The 14,110-nt window shown below is 43.5% G+C and overlaps 1 protein-coding gene across 3 annotated transcripts in view; it reads left to right on the forward strand.

The window, feature by feature from the left end:
- shank2b (SH3 and multiple ankyrin repeat domains 2b) overlaps positions 1-14,110 on the forward strand; it is a 1,127,200-nt gene that overhangs the window by 1,014,068 nt on the left and 99,022 nt on the right. For all 3 annotated transcript variants that reach the window (XM_063061684.1, XM_063061685.1, XM_063061687.1), the window contains exon 18: positions 10,993-11,073. In XM_063061684.1, coding sequence (XP_062917754.1) covers positions 10,993-11,073 — 81 coding nt within the window. The remainder of the gene's footprint in view (positions 1-10,992; positions 11,074-14,110) is intronic.

Genomic DNA, 14,110 nt, shown 5'->3' on the forward strand with positions numbered 1-14,110 from the left:
CAACCTGAGTGTGGCTTCATCTTTACAGTAGAGGAGGCCGTGGATAGACATGTCAGAATGGGAATGGGATGTGGAATTAAAATGTGTGGCCACTGGGAGATCCTGCTTTCTCTGGCGGACAGAGCGTAGATGTTCAGCAAAGCGGTCTCCCAGTCTGCGTCGGGTCTCACCAATATATAAAAGGCCACATCGGGAGCACCGGACGCAGTCTATCACCCCAGTCGACTCACAGGTGAAGTGATGCCTCACCTGGAAATTCTGTTTGGGGCCCTGAATGGTGGTAAGGGAGGAAGTGTAAGGGCATGTGTAGCACTTGTTCCGCTTACACGGATAAGTGCCAGGAGGGAGATCAGTGGGGAGGGATGGGGGGGACGAATGGACAAGGGAGTTGTGTAGGGAGCGATCCCTGCGGAATGCAGAGAGGGGGGGGAGGGAAAGATGTGCTTAGTGGTGGGATCCCGTTGGAGGTGGCGAAACTTCTGCCATAGAAAGCAGGATCTCCCAGTGGCCACACATTTTAATTCCACATCCCATTCCCATTCTGACATGTCTATCCACGGCCTCCTCTACTGTAAAGATGAAGCCACACTCAGGTTGGAGGAACAACACCTTATATTCCGTCTGGGTAGCCTCCAACCTGATGGCATGAACATTGACTTCTCTAACTTCCGCTAGGCCCCACCTCCCCCTCGTACCCCATCTGTTACTCATTTTTACGCACACATTCTTTCTCTCACTCTCCTTTTTCTCCCTCTGTCCTTCTGAATATACCTCTTGCTTATCCTCTGGGTCACCCCCCCCCCCCTGTCTTTCTTCCCGGACCTCCTGTCCCATGATCCTCTCGTATCCCCTTTTGCCTATCACCTGTCCAGCTCTCGGCTCTATCCCTCCCCCTCCTGTCTTCTCCTATCATTTTGCATCTCCCCCTCCCCCTCCAGCTTTGAAATCCCTTACTCACTCTTCCTTCAGTTAGTCCTGACGAAGGGTCTCGGCCTGAAACGTCGACTGCACCTCTTCCTATAGATGCTGCTTGGCCTGCTGCGTTCACCAGCAACTTTGATGTGTGCAGCTCTATAAAACATGGGTTAGACCATACTTGGAATATTTTGTTCAGTTCTGGTGCCTCATCAGAGGAAGGATGTGGCAGCTTTAGAGAGGATGTAGAGGACATTTTCCAGGATGCTGCCTGGATTAGAGAGCATGTCCTGTGAGGAAAGGTTGAACAAGCCAGGGCTTTTCTCTTTGAAATAAAGGAGGATGAGAAGTGGCTTGATAGAGGTGCACAAGATGATAAAAGGCAAACAGTGAGTGGATAGCCAGTGCCTTTTTCCCAGGCAAAATGGCTAATAGAAGGGTGCATAATTTTAAAGTGATTGGTGGAAAGTATAGGGGATGTCAGAGGCGGGTGTTTACAAAAAGAGTGGTGGGTGCACATAACAGGGCCTTGGATGGTGTTGGAGGAAGATACATTAGAAGACCATAAGATATACAAGCAGAATTGGGCCATTTGTCCTATTGAGTCTGCTCCACCATTTCATATTAGCTATACATTTTTCCTCTCAGCCCCAATCTCCTGCCTTCTCCCCATACCCCTTCATGCCCTGACCAATCAAGAATCTATCAACCTCTGCCTTAAATATATATATAAGATGGCTCCAGAGCTGCCTGTGGCAAAGAATTCCACAGATTCAGCACTCTCTGACTAAAGGAATTCCTCCTCATCTCTATTCTAAAAGGACACTCCTCTATTCTGAGGCTGTGTCCTCTGGTCTTAGACTCTCCCATCATCCTCTGCATGTCCCCTCTATCAAAGCCTTTCACCATTTGATAGATTTCAATGGTGTCACCCCTCATGTTTCTGAATACAGGCCCAGGGCCATCAAACACTTTTCATATGACAAGCCATTCAATCATTCAATCCTGCAATCACTTTAGCAAACTTCCTTTGAACCCTCTCCAGATTCAACACATCCTTTCTAAGATAAGGGGCCAAAACCTGCACACAATACTCCAAGTGAGGCCTCACCATTGCTTTATAAAGTCTCAACATTACATCCTTGCTCTATATTCCAGTCCTCTCGAAATGAATGTTAACGTTGCTTTTGCCTTCCTCACCCACAGACTCAACCTGCAAATTAACCTTTTGAGAATCCTGCACAAGGACTTCCAAGTCCCTTTGCACCTCCGTTTTTTTTTTGTATTTTCTCTCCATTTAGAAAATGGTCAACCCTTTCATTTCTTCTTCCAAAGTGCATACACTTCCTGACACCAAATTCCATCTGCCACTTCTCTGCCCATTCTCCTAATTATGGACATATAAGTGTAAGTCTCAGGTTCAGCCGGCATCATTAGACTAGGAAAGACGGTCTCTGGCCCTGCCAAACGTATGACATCTGAGGTGTAAAACCTTTTGTTTGTGTGGATGCTGCGTGATGTGTTCCCCTGTTACAAGTCAGTACCGTGAAATAACAGACAGTACACCATATGCAATTAAACAATTTAGCTTTATAATTCTTAATTTGACTAGAGAGTTAATAAAGAAAAACATAAAGAAAAGGGCCCATTTTAATGAAACAGTCTAACGTGCACATTGGAGCTCACAGTTTCCCATCCATTAGTCCTCCATCGATATCCGCACCCCCCCCCCCGGCCCCAGGCATCGTCGACTCCTGGCCCCATTCCAAGTTCACTTCGTCCTGCAGTCTACAACCTCTCCATTCTGGCATTTTTGCTCTCCATCTTCCACTGAATAAGAAGACCCAGATCACCTTGGTCTCAGGAACATAAGAAGAAACACTCCCTTTATTGGACAGCGCACCTTCCAAAGCCCCCGTAACCCAACCACTGCTGCTACAGAGCAACCATTATATCAGCAGTGAAACCTGTCCCAGGGCGTTACATAAGGCAGGCAGGTGGGCGAAAGACATTGGAGGATTTAGTGGGAGGGAAGGGTTAAATTGATCTTGAAGTAGGTTAAAAGGTCAGCAAAACATCATGGGTTAAAGAGCCTGTACTGTGCTGTATTCTTATATATTCAAATATAAAATCACTCTACCAACATAGAAATCTGTGGGGGGGAGGTAGATTTTAAGTTGAATTCTGAAGAGTGAGGTAATTTAGAAAAGCCAGAAATGAATATTTAGTACATCTGCATATACTAGCTCCCAAATGAGCAATCCACTTGCTGTTTACAAATTCAGTTCTTCTGTCCTCCAGACACTTCCTGAGATACATGACAGGTCTCACATTCGGATTTTGATTTCATTTTTCCTGTACCAGTTCTGACCTACTTTTCACAGCTTTTACTGTACCTTTGCTTTCTCTCCAACTGGCACCATTAATCAATCAGATTTTGTAAAGAGCATTTCACCATAGCAATATGATGCCTGCATATGCTATACGAGAGGATGGTCAAACTTGGGTATTTTTTTCTCTGGAGTGGCAAAATTTGAGGGGATGCCTGAAAGAAGTTAATAAGATTTTCATAGGCATAGATAGAGTAGGCAGACAGTATCCCTTTTTCCCCAGGGTTGAAATGTCTAATAATTGAGGGCGTCCACTTAAAGTGAGAGGGGGCAAGCTGAAAGAGATCTGCAGGGACGAACACGAGGAATTCTGCAGATGCTGGAAATTCAAGCAACACACATCAAAGTTGCTGGTGAACGCAGCAGGCCAGGCAGCATCTCTAGGAAGAGGTACAGTCAACGTTTCGGGCCGAGACCCTTCATCAGGACTAACTAAAGGAAGAGCTAGTAAGAGATTTGAAAGTGGGAGGGGGAGAGGGAGATCCAAAATGATAGGAGAAGACAGGAGGGGGAGGGATGGAGCCAAGAGCTGGACAGGTGATTGGCAAAGGGGATATGAGAGGATCATGGGACAGGAGGCCCGGGGAGAAGGAAAGGGGGAGGGGGGGAACCCAGAGGATGGGCAAGGGGTATAGTGAGGGGGACAGAGGGAGAAAAAGGTGAGTGAGAGAAAAAATGTGTGTATATAAATAACGGATGGGGTACGAGGGGGAGGTGGGGCATTAGCGGAAGTTAGAGAATGTTCATGCCATCAAGTTGGAGGCTACCCAGACGGAATATAAGGTGTTGCTCCTCCAAGCTGAGTGTGGCTTCTTCTTTACAGTAGAGGAGGCTGTGGATAGACATATCAGAATGAGAATGGGATGTGGAATTAAAATGCGTGGCCACTGGGATCCCTCCCCACTGATCTCCCTCCTGGCACTTATCCTTGTAAGCAGAACAAGTGCTACACATGCCCTTACACTTCCTCCCTTACCACCATTCAGGGCCCCAGACAGTCCTTCCAGGTGAGGCGACACTTCACCTGTGAGTCGACTGGGGTGATATACTGCATCCGGTGCTCCCGATGTGGCCTTCTATATATTGGCGAGACCCGACGCAGACTGGGAGATCGTTTTGCTGAACATCTACGCTCTGTCCGCCAGAGAAAGCAGGATCTCCCAGTGGCCACACATTTTAATTCCACATCCCATTCCCATTCTGGCATGTCTATCCACGGCCTCCTCTACTGTAAAGATGAAGCCACACTCAGGTTGGAGGAACAACACCCTATATTCCGTCTGGGTAGCCTCCAACCTGATGGCATGAACATTGACTTCTCTAACTTCCGCTAATGCCCCACCTCCCCCTCGTACCCCATCCGTTATTTATATACACACATTCTTTCTCTCACTCTCCTTTTTCTCCCTCTGTCCCTCTGACTATACCCCTTGCCCAACCTCTGGGTTCCCCCCCCTCCCCCTTTTCCTTCTCCCTGGGCCTCCTGTCCCATGATCCTCTCATGTCCCTTTTGCCAATCACCTGTCCAGCTCTTGGCTCCATCCCTCCCCCCTCCTGTCTTCTCCTATCATTTTGGATCTCCCCCTCCCCCTCCCCCTCCCACTTTCAAATCTCTTACTAACTCTTCCTTCAGTTAGTCCTGACAAAGGGTCTTGGCCTGAAACGTCGACTGTACCTCCTCCTAGAGATGCTGCCTGGCCTGCTGCGTTCACCAGCAACTTTGATGGGATCTGCAGGGCAAGTTTTTTACCCTGAGAGTGATGGGTGTCTAGAATGTGCTGGCAGGGTGGTGATGGTGACAAATACAAGTGGAGGTGATTAAAAAGCTCTTAGGCACATGAATTTGCAGAAAATGAAAGGATGCAGCAATAAAGAAGGCAAGTCAATGGCTGTATTTTCTTAGAAGTTTGAAGAGATTTGGTTTGTCAACCGAAACACTGGAAAACCTCTATAGATGTACTGTAGAGAGCATTCTGAAAGGCTGCATCACTCTCTGGTACGCAGGTGGGAGGGTGCTGCTGCACAGGACCAAAAGAAGCTACAAAAACTTGTAAAATTAGTTGGCTCTATCTTGGGTACTAGCTTCAAGGAGCGGTGCTTCAGAAAGGCAGCATCAACTACTAAGGACCTCCATCACCCAGAGCATGCCCTCTTTTCATTGTTACCTTCAGGAAGGAGGTACAGAAGCCTGATGGCACACACTCAGCAATTCAGGGACAACTTCTTCCCCTCTGCCATATTATTCATAAATGGACATTGAACCCATGAACACTACCTTGACTTTTACTTCCTGAAAATATTTATTATTTCTGCTTTTGCATCATTTTAATCTATTTAATATATATGTATATGTTTGTATATATTTACTTACGGTAATTGATCTACTTAGATATTTATTATTTTTCTCTCTCTATATTATCCTGTATTGCATTGAACTGCTGCTGCCAAGTTAACAAATTTCACAACACATGCTGGTGACAATAAACCCGATTCTGGTAAGGACATTGCTTAGGCAGAAAGATTTAGTTAACTTAGGGGTTTAAGTAGTTTGGTACAACATTCTGGACCGAAAGGCCTTTCCTATGCTCTACTGTTCTCTCTAACTGTGACCTTACCCTATCACAGATAGTCCCTTTGCCCTAACCTTCCTTGCTCACTCTCTTTGCATCTTAAAACTAACTTCACCCTTTCCCAGTTCTGTCAGAAGATCTTTAACCTGAAACATTAACTCCATTTCTTTTCCCACAGATACCGTCTGACCTACTGAGAGTTTCTAGCAATTTCTGATTTCACTCCCAAATTCTAACATCTGCTGGTTTTTTTTAATGAAGAGATTCCTCTGCCCTTGCCATTTACTTTTTTGATTTTTTGTTTCTTTTCTAAATACATATTCAAAGTCCCTTTAGGCTTTGAAGGTAAATTCTCAGTTTTCTAAAGTTGCAGATGAGGTCTGCCCTTTTTGCATTCGTTATCTTGTCGTGAGGTTAAGGATTTTAAGGGTAATGTAGTGTGGGTGGCCGAGGTTGTTTTGGGTAAGAGCACAGGTTACAGTGGCAATACTGATCACAGTCATAAATGTACTTGCTAGAACAATATAATACAGCATTATTAATTGGTGTACAGACTGTAATAACTGCTGATAATTGACAGGTGAATCAACATCACACTGCTCCCTGTTTCAAACAATTAAATTTTAAAAAGGCTTTCTCTTACCTTCTTACAAAACGAGATAGGCCATGCAGTCCACTGACACTTTTGCAGTCTGTTGAAATCAATTGTTGTTTCTGCTTTTGCACCATTTTTAATCATGATAAAAAGGTCAGAAAAATGGTTGGGAACCCCTGGTTGAGGAGAAGTGGAGAGGGGTCATGTGATGGTGGCAAATCTAAACATCTGTAAGATTTAATTTATTTTAAATATACTTTGTGTTCAGATGGCGGGTCTTTTCTCCTTTATGAACATCATCGGGTATTTTTGATTGTTCAGGCAAAATATCGGCATTCTGCTTCGATAATAAACAGAGATTTCCATCTTTTTAAAATTTGTTTAGGGTCACAGTACAGGAAACAGACCTGTCTAACCCAACAAGCCCCCACCACCCAATTCCACCCATGTGACCAATTAACCTCCTAACTTGTATGTCTTTGAAATGTGGGAGGAAATCCAGATGAAACCCACACACCCACAAACTCTTTACGGACAGCAGTGGAGATCGAACCCGGCTGCTGGGGCTGTAATTGCGTTATGTTAACAGCAACAACACCACGCCGCACCCAAAGGACATCCATTGGCAGTCCGCTGTGTTCTTCCCAATCTGACCCCACCCCAAAACAAAAGTAGAAAATGTCAGTGAGTGAGAGAGATCCCAGGCCCGAGAGGTTATGGACGTGGCATGGCCCTGGTGCAAGAGCAACGAGCAACCCAGTGCCACCCGATTTAAGCGTCAGGCGTGATTGGAAAGTTGGGATACGGGCTGAATGGAGGTGGCGGGACCCAGGCCCAAGAGCGCACTGAAACAGCAGGATCTGGGTCCACTTGCAAGGAACAAGAAAGCAAATCACTGAAGGAACTCAGCTATGGAGACAAAGGGGTGGTCAATATTCCAGTCCAAATACAGGATCTTGACCTGAGTCATCATCTGTCCCTTTGCCTCCCCACTTCCTGCCAACGACATTGGTGACCACAAGGTTTCACTCCCAGATCATATTAATTCTTTTTGTGCTCTTTTTGACCATCAGAACACAGAGGCACCTTCACGAACTCACTCAGCCCCTGATGGCCCTGTGATTTCGGTCTCTGAGGCTGACGTGAGAGTATCCATCAGGGGGTGAATCACGGAAAGCATCCAGCCCAGATGGGGTACCTTGCCGAACACTAAAGACTTGTGCTGATCAACTGACTGGAATTGTATTTCATTGGCTCTTCACTCAACCCTGGGCAGTGAGGATGCATACATCAGGATGCTCTTCATTGACTATATCTCAGCCTTCATTACTATCATTCCATCAAAACCAATCAAGAAGCTTCAAGATCGAGGTCGCAATACCTCCTTGTGCAACTGGATCCTCAATTTCCTCACTTGCAGACCCCAGACAGTCAGATTGGCAGCAACATCACCATCAGCACAAAGGCACCACAAGCTTGTAAGCTTTGCCCCTTGTTCAACTCACTTTTTACTTTGAACTGTGAGGCTAAGCACAGCTCCAATGCCATATTTAGATTTGCTGATGACACTATTGTTGTGGGCCAAATCAAAGATGGTGAAGAATCAGCATGTAGGAGGGAGATTGAAAATCTGGCTGAGTGGTACCACAGCAACAACCTCCCACTCAACGTCAACAAGACCAAGGAGCTAATTATTGACTTCAGGAGGAGGAAACCAGAGGTACATGAGCCATTCCTCATCGGGGGATCGAGGCTCAGGAACAGTTATTATCTCTCAACCATCAGGCTCTTGAACCAGAAGGGATAAATTCACTCAACTTCACTCACCCTAACATTGAACTGTTCCCACAAAACATGGGATCACTTTCAAGGACTCTCCATCATATGTTCTCAATATTTATTGCTTATTTATTGATAATTATTTTTTTCTTTTTGTATTTGCACAGTTGGTTGACTTTTGCATATTGGTTGTTTGTCCATCCTGTTGGGTGTGGTCTTTCATTGATTCTATTGTGTTTCTTGTACTTAATATGAATGCCCACAAGATGAATCTCCGGGTAGTATATGGTGACATGCTCAACCTACTGAGTTACTCGAACAGTTCACTCCAGATGACAACATCCACTGATTTTCTTGTGTCATTTCAGCTTACCATGCACCCCATTTGCTTAGATTAGATTAGATAGTTGGACACTTGATTTCCTATTTAATTATTTGGCACTTGGGTGAGGCCCCGTAGCTCAAGAATTAGAGCACTGGTCTTTTTAAACCACGAGTTCGTGAGTTCAAGTCTGACTTGAGCCTCAACTTAGCAATGGTGGGCACGTGGCCAAGTGGTTATGGTATTGGACTAGCGACCTGACTAGCCGGGGCAATGTGTTGTGTCCTTGAGCAAGGCACTTAATCACACATTGCTCTGCGACGACACTGGTGCCAAGCTGTATGGGTCCTAATGCCCTTCCCTTGGACAACATTGGTGTCATGGAGAGGGGAGACTTGCAGCATAGGCAACTGCTGGTCTTCCATACAACCTTGCCCAGACCTGCGCCCTGGAGAGTGAAGACTTTCTAGACGCAGATCCATGGTCTCACAAGACTAACGGATGCCTTAATTAATAATATATTTGGCACAATATCATTAGCTTGGGAATCCTCATACTGGATTTCTTGAAGGCTAACTTGTAGGTTGAATTGGCAGTAAGGAAGATAAATGCAATGTTTGCATTTATTTTGAAAGGACTAGAATATAAAAGCAAAGATGTGATGCTGCAGCCTTAGAAGTTCAAAGTAAATTTATTATCAAAGTACACATATGTCAACCCTGAGATTTGTTTTCTTGCAGGCATACTTATTAAATCAATAGCCATAATAGAATCAATGAAAGATCACATCCAAAGGGGTGGACACCTAGTGCGCAAAAGACAACAAACAGTGCAAATACAAAATAAATAAATAATAATAAATAAACAAGCAATAAATATCAAGAACATAAAATAAGGAGTTCTTGAAAGTGAGTCCATAGGTTGAGGGAACAGTGATCGGACAAATGAGGTTAAGTTATCTTCTTTGGTTCAAAGTTGAGGAGTAATAACTATTCCTGAACTCGGTGCTATGCTGTCCTGAGGCTCCTGTACCTTCTCCCTGATTGTAGCAGTAAGAAGAAAGCATGACATGGGTGGTGGGGGTCCCTGATGATGGATATTGGTCGGATCATATTTGGTACATTGTGAGCAGTTTTGGGCCCTTTAGTACAGAGATGAGGAAGAATTTCTTTAAACAGAGGGTGGGAATCTGTTGAATTAATTTCTACAGATGGCTGTGGAGGTCAAGTCATTGGGTATATTTAAAGCAGAAGTTGATGGCTTCTTGATTAGTAAGGGTATCAAAGGTTACAGGAGAAGGCGGGAGAATAGGGGTGAGAGGGAAAAGAAATCAACTGTAATGGATAGGCAGAGCAGAATCGATGGCCCTATGGCATAATTCTGCTCCTATGTTTTTGATATTATGGTCTTACCTCAGATATTCTCTTAGTTCTCTACTCCCATCCTACTCAACAACTCAAAATTTATTGTCTTGCTTTTCATTTTGAAAGGTTCTGAACTGAATTGTTAACACTGTGCTTCTTTCCTTGGGTGCTGCCAGACCTTCTGCGTCTTCTCACTGGCTTGTGTACTTTTCCAGAGACACACAGTCAAATGTGATCGGTCAATAATTACTTCACCTGCCAGCACTTTGTCTTCTGACTGGCTTTTACATACTTCTTTTTCCACAGGCACATAGTGAAGGGTGATTGGTCAATAATTATTGACCACATCTGTAACCAACATGTTCCTGGATTGTCTGTGACTGGCTTTGTGACTGTGAACTCACTTTTGTGAACTTTAGTTCTGAATGTTACTTGCTTACTTTAATTGTTTGCATAATTTTTTTGCATATTATTAGATGGTCTTTTTTTAATGGGTTCTGTTGGATTTCTTTGTTGTGTGGCTGTCTGTGAGGAAACAAGCCTCAAGGTTGTATATTGCATGCATACTTTGATAGTAAATGTGCTTTGAACTTTGTATTTCTTAAAGCAGAATTGTGTGGTTGATACACTGTAATTAAGTGCAGCTTCATGCTCACTTTGTGTGGCAGTACCCTGTCTTTTTGCTGGCTTATGTATTTTCTTCCACAGGCATACACTCAAATGTGATTGGTCAACTACATCTGTACTTCGGAAATCACATTCTTAAACCATAATTGCTTGTTTGACATTGTTAAGTGTATTGTTAATGCAGCAATTACCAAATATGAATCAGTTACAAATTAGTGTTCAAAAGAAAGCGAAAAAAAGATCAAGTTTTCTAAGCAAATCTCTAGGAATACTATTAGTTACTGTCAGGTAAAATGGATAAGTTCAAGCTGTTCTATAATATGATTTGGTGGCTGTAAAAGTGTTCAGATGAGTGGGAGTCATACGTAGATTTTGAACAAAAACAAATTTTAAGACACTGTCTCTCTTTTCCTTTAATTCTGCCACAAAGCGCCACCACCTCCAAAGCGGGCTCCAACCACGGCACTGACGCTGCGCTCGAAGTCCATGACCTCAGAACTGGAAGATCTAGGTAAGCAATAGGCTTCAGAAACGCATTCCTTTGAATGTTTGTAGGTTGCCGGAGTGGAAAGAGCTGTATTGTATGCTTATATTCACTGCGAGCTGCAGAGAGAATGACCAAGGCAGTAAGCACGACCCCAGATTGCTGCTTGAATTTGCAGGAGGGGGTTGGGGAAAGGGGTTGGACTTGCACTGTCGAGTTAACAAATACAGAACACATGATGAGAGGACATATGGGTTACCTGACGAGCTCAAACTTAAAGCAATGTTTCCCTTCTCACTCTCTTCCATTTCTTTCTTTCCTGCTTTCTTCCTCTCTTTCTGGCTATCTATACTTTGGATACCCTTACGACAGTGGATAGAGGTAAGCTGATATTGGTGTCTGTGTCTTACAAATAGTTTTTGTTATAAGTTAAGGTTTAAACTCTGTCGGGTGCCTCGGAGGTATGCAGGTTGACTGCACTGGCCTTGTGTATAGGACAACTGAATTCAGAACCCTGAATATGCTATCTGCTAAATTGGACACTGAACTAGGGAGGCTTTAAGCCCCAGGTGGATTTTTAGCTATTTCAAGTTTATTGTCATATGGACAAGTACACAGGTGCAATGATGAGAGATTGAAACATGTCAGTTTTGGAGTCCTTGGATTTATTATGCAGATGCACAAATAATTAAAAAGGAAAACTGTATGTTAGTCTGTATTGCAAGAGTAAAAATTAGAGATGCCCTGCAGCAACATTATAGGCACAGAACCATCATTTTGCAACATTCCCTCTAATTTTTTTTTACAGCTGTGCAGACCAACCATTGCCCTGAGCAGAGAATTTTTACATGGCCTGAAAACTGCACAGCACTGTAAATTTTCTTTTGTAATATGCATACTATGAATATGTAGAATGAAAGCTGAAAAAATAACATACTTTTGATTTTATTTATTAATTGAATTAATGAAATACAGTATAGAGAAAATCTTCCACGTTCTGTAAACTTTTTCTAGCTGTGTCCAATTCCAGCTGCACGGCAACAAAGGCAATGTGTGCGGGAGTATCTCAGTTACTGCACAGCCGCGCACCCACACAGCTTAGAGGGAACAGTGTTCACAAGAAAAACATAATTATACACAGTTATTACAAGAGAATACACAATTGGAACAGAGGGTTCGGGGAATACACATCCATAATTTATTGAAAGTGGCACCACAGGTTGTAAGGAGAGCGTTTGGCACTTTGGTCTTCATAAATCAGGGTATTGAGTACAGGAATTGGGATACGTTATGTTGAAATTGTAAAAGACTGGTGATGCCGAACTTGGAGTATTGTGTGCAGTCCTGGACACCTATCCTTCGGAAGGATATCAACAAGCTTAAAAGATTGCAGAAAAAATGAACAAGGGTGTTGCCAGGACTTGAGGACCTGAGTTATAGGGAAAGGCTGAATAAGTTAGAACTTTATTCCTTGGAGTGTAGGAGAATGAGGGGAGACCTTATAGAGCTGTAAAAAGTCATGCAGAGTATAGATAGCGTATATACATACAGGCTCTTTCTTGGGTGAGACTAGAGCTACAGGTCAAAGGTTTAGGGTGAAAGGTGAAATATTTAAATAGAACCTGAGGGGACACTTCTTCACCATTGTGCCACCACTATAGCCTTAAATTTGCTGACTAAGATGTGAACATGACGGTGACATCAAACTGGAAGGCATCAGCTGTTTTTTTTTAAATCAATGAATGATTTGCTTCTGAAGGTACTAGACTTTTTAAAAATAATATTTTTCCTTTCAAGACAAGTCAAGGCTGTTTGAAAGCAACGGCACCACCATGAGAGTTGCTTCACTGAACTAATGCCATGTAGCACTGGACTGAGGGAGGGCTCAGTGGGTGTCATAGGCAGAAGAGATTCTGCCAATGCAGGAAAGAAATGCTGAGCATCACACACAATGCTCATGAAACTCGGCAGGTCAGGCAGCATCTATGGAGGGGAATAAACAGCAGATGTTTAGGGCCGAGACCCTTCATCCGAATGTCAACTGTTTATTTCCCCCATAGATGCTGCCTGTCCTGCCAAGTTCCTCCAGATTTTTGTGTGCATGTACATATGTCAGTATGCTCAGAATATATGTCGGTTTCTGCTACTTTATCATAAGAACATAATTCAACATATTTGATGGATTTGGTCTTCTGCTGCCAGTTCCTGCTGATCAACAGATCTGAAAGCGAGTGATTGTTGGTCTCTAACTGTAGCTACAATAAAGTCAATGACTATATGGTTCAATCAGTTGTACAAGTCGGGTAGAGGAAGGTCAAGAGAGTATAGTGAAAGGAGATCTTAAAGTGGACCATCTATAGGTGTATCTTGCATTCACAAGACTGCAGATGATAGAATTGCTGTGCATTTATGGGCTGGTGCCTCCATTACCTTATAAAATGGCCACAGAGTGCATGTTCCTGATCTCCTGCTGCTGTAATCCATCCACTTCAAGGTTCAACATGTTGTGAATTCAGAGATGCTCTTCTGCACACCTCCTTTATAATGTGTGGTTATTTGAGTTACTGTCACCTTCCTATCAGTTTAAAACAGTCTGGCCATTCTCCTCTGACCTTTCTCATCTGCAAGGTGTTTTCGCCCACAGAACTGCCACTCACTGGATGGTTATTTTTATTTTTCATGCCATTCTCTGTAAACTCTGGAGACTCTTATGTGTGAAAACCCTAGGAGAACAGCAGTTTCTGAGATACTCAAATCACCCTGTCCTGCACCAGCACTTATACCATAGTCAAAGTCACTTTGTTCCTTTCTTCCTTTGTCTGATGTTGCAGCCACATGATCGGATGATCAGATATTTGCATTAACGAGCAGGTGTACAGGTGTACCTAATAAAGTGGCCACTGAGTTACATCACCTTGCACTTGTGAGCATTTACTTTGAGAGATAGAAACCAAATCACAATTAAAATGTATTTGGCGAAGCATTTAAGATGTCACTGTCTATAACTGCACTGATCTATGCTTGAAAGCTCTTATATGGTACGTAGACGGTACCATATAAGAGC

This window comes from Mobula hypostoma, chromosome 11 (genome assembly GCF_963921235.1).
Source record: "Mobula hypostoma chromosome 11, sMobHyp1.1, whole genome shotgun sequence".
Classification (NCBI taxonomy): Eukaryota; Metazoa; Chordata; class Chondrichthyes; order Myliobatiformes; family Myliobatidae; genus Mobula; species Mobula hypostoma.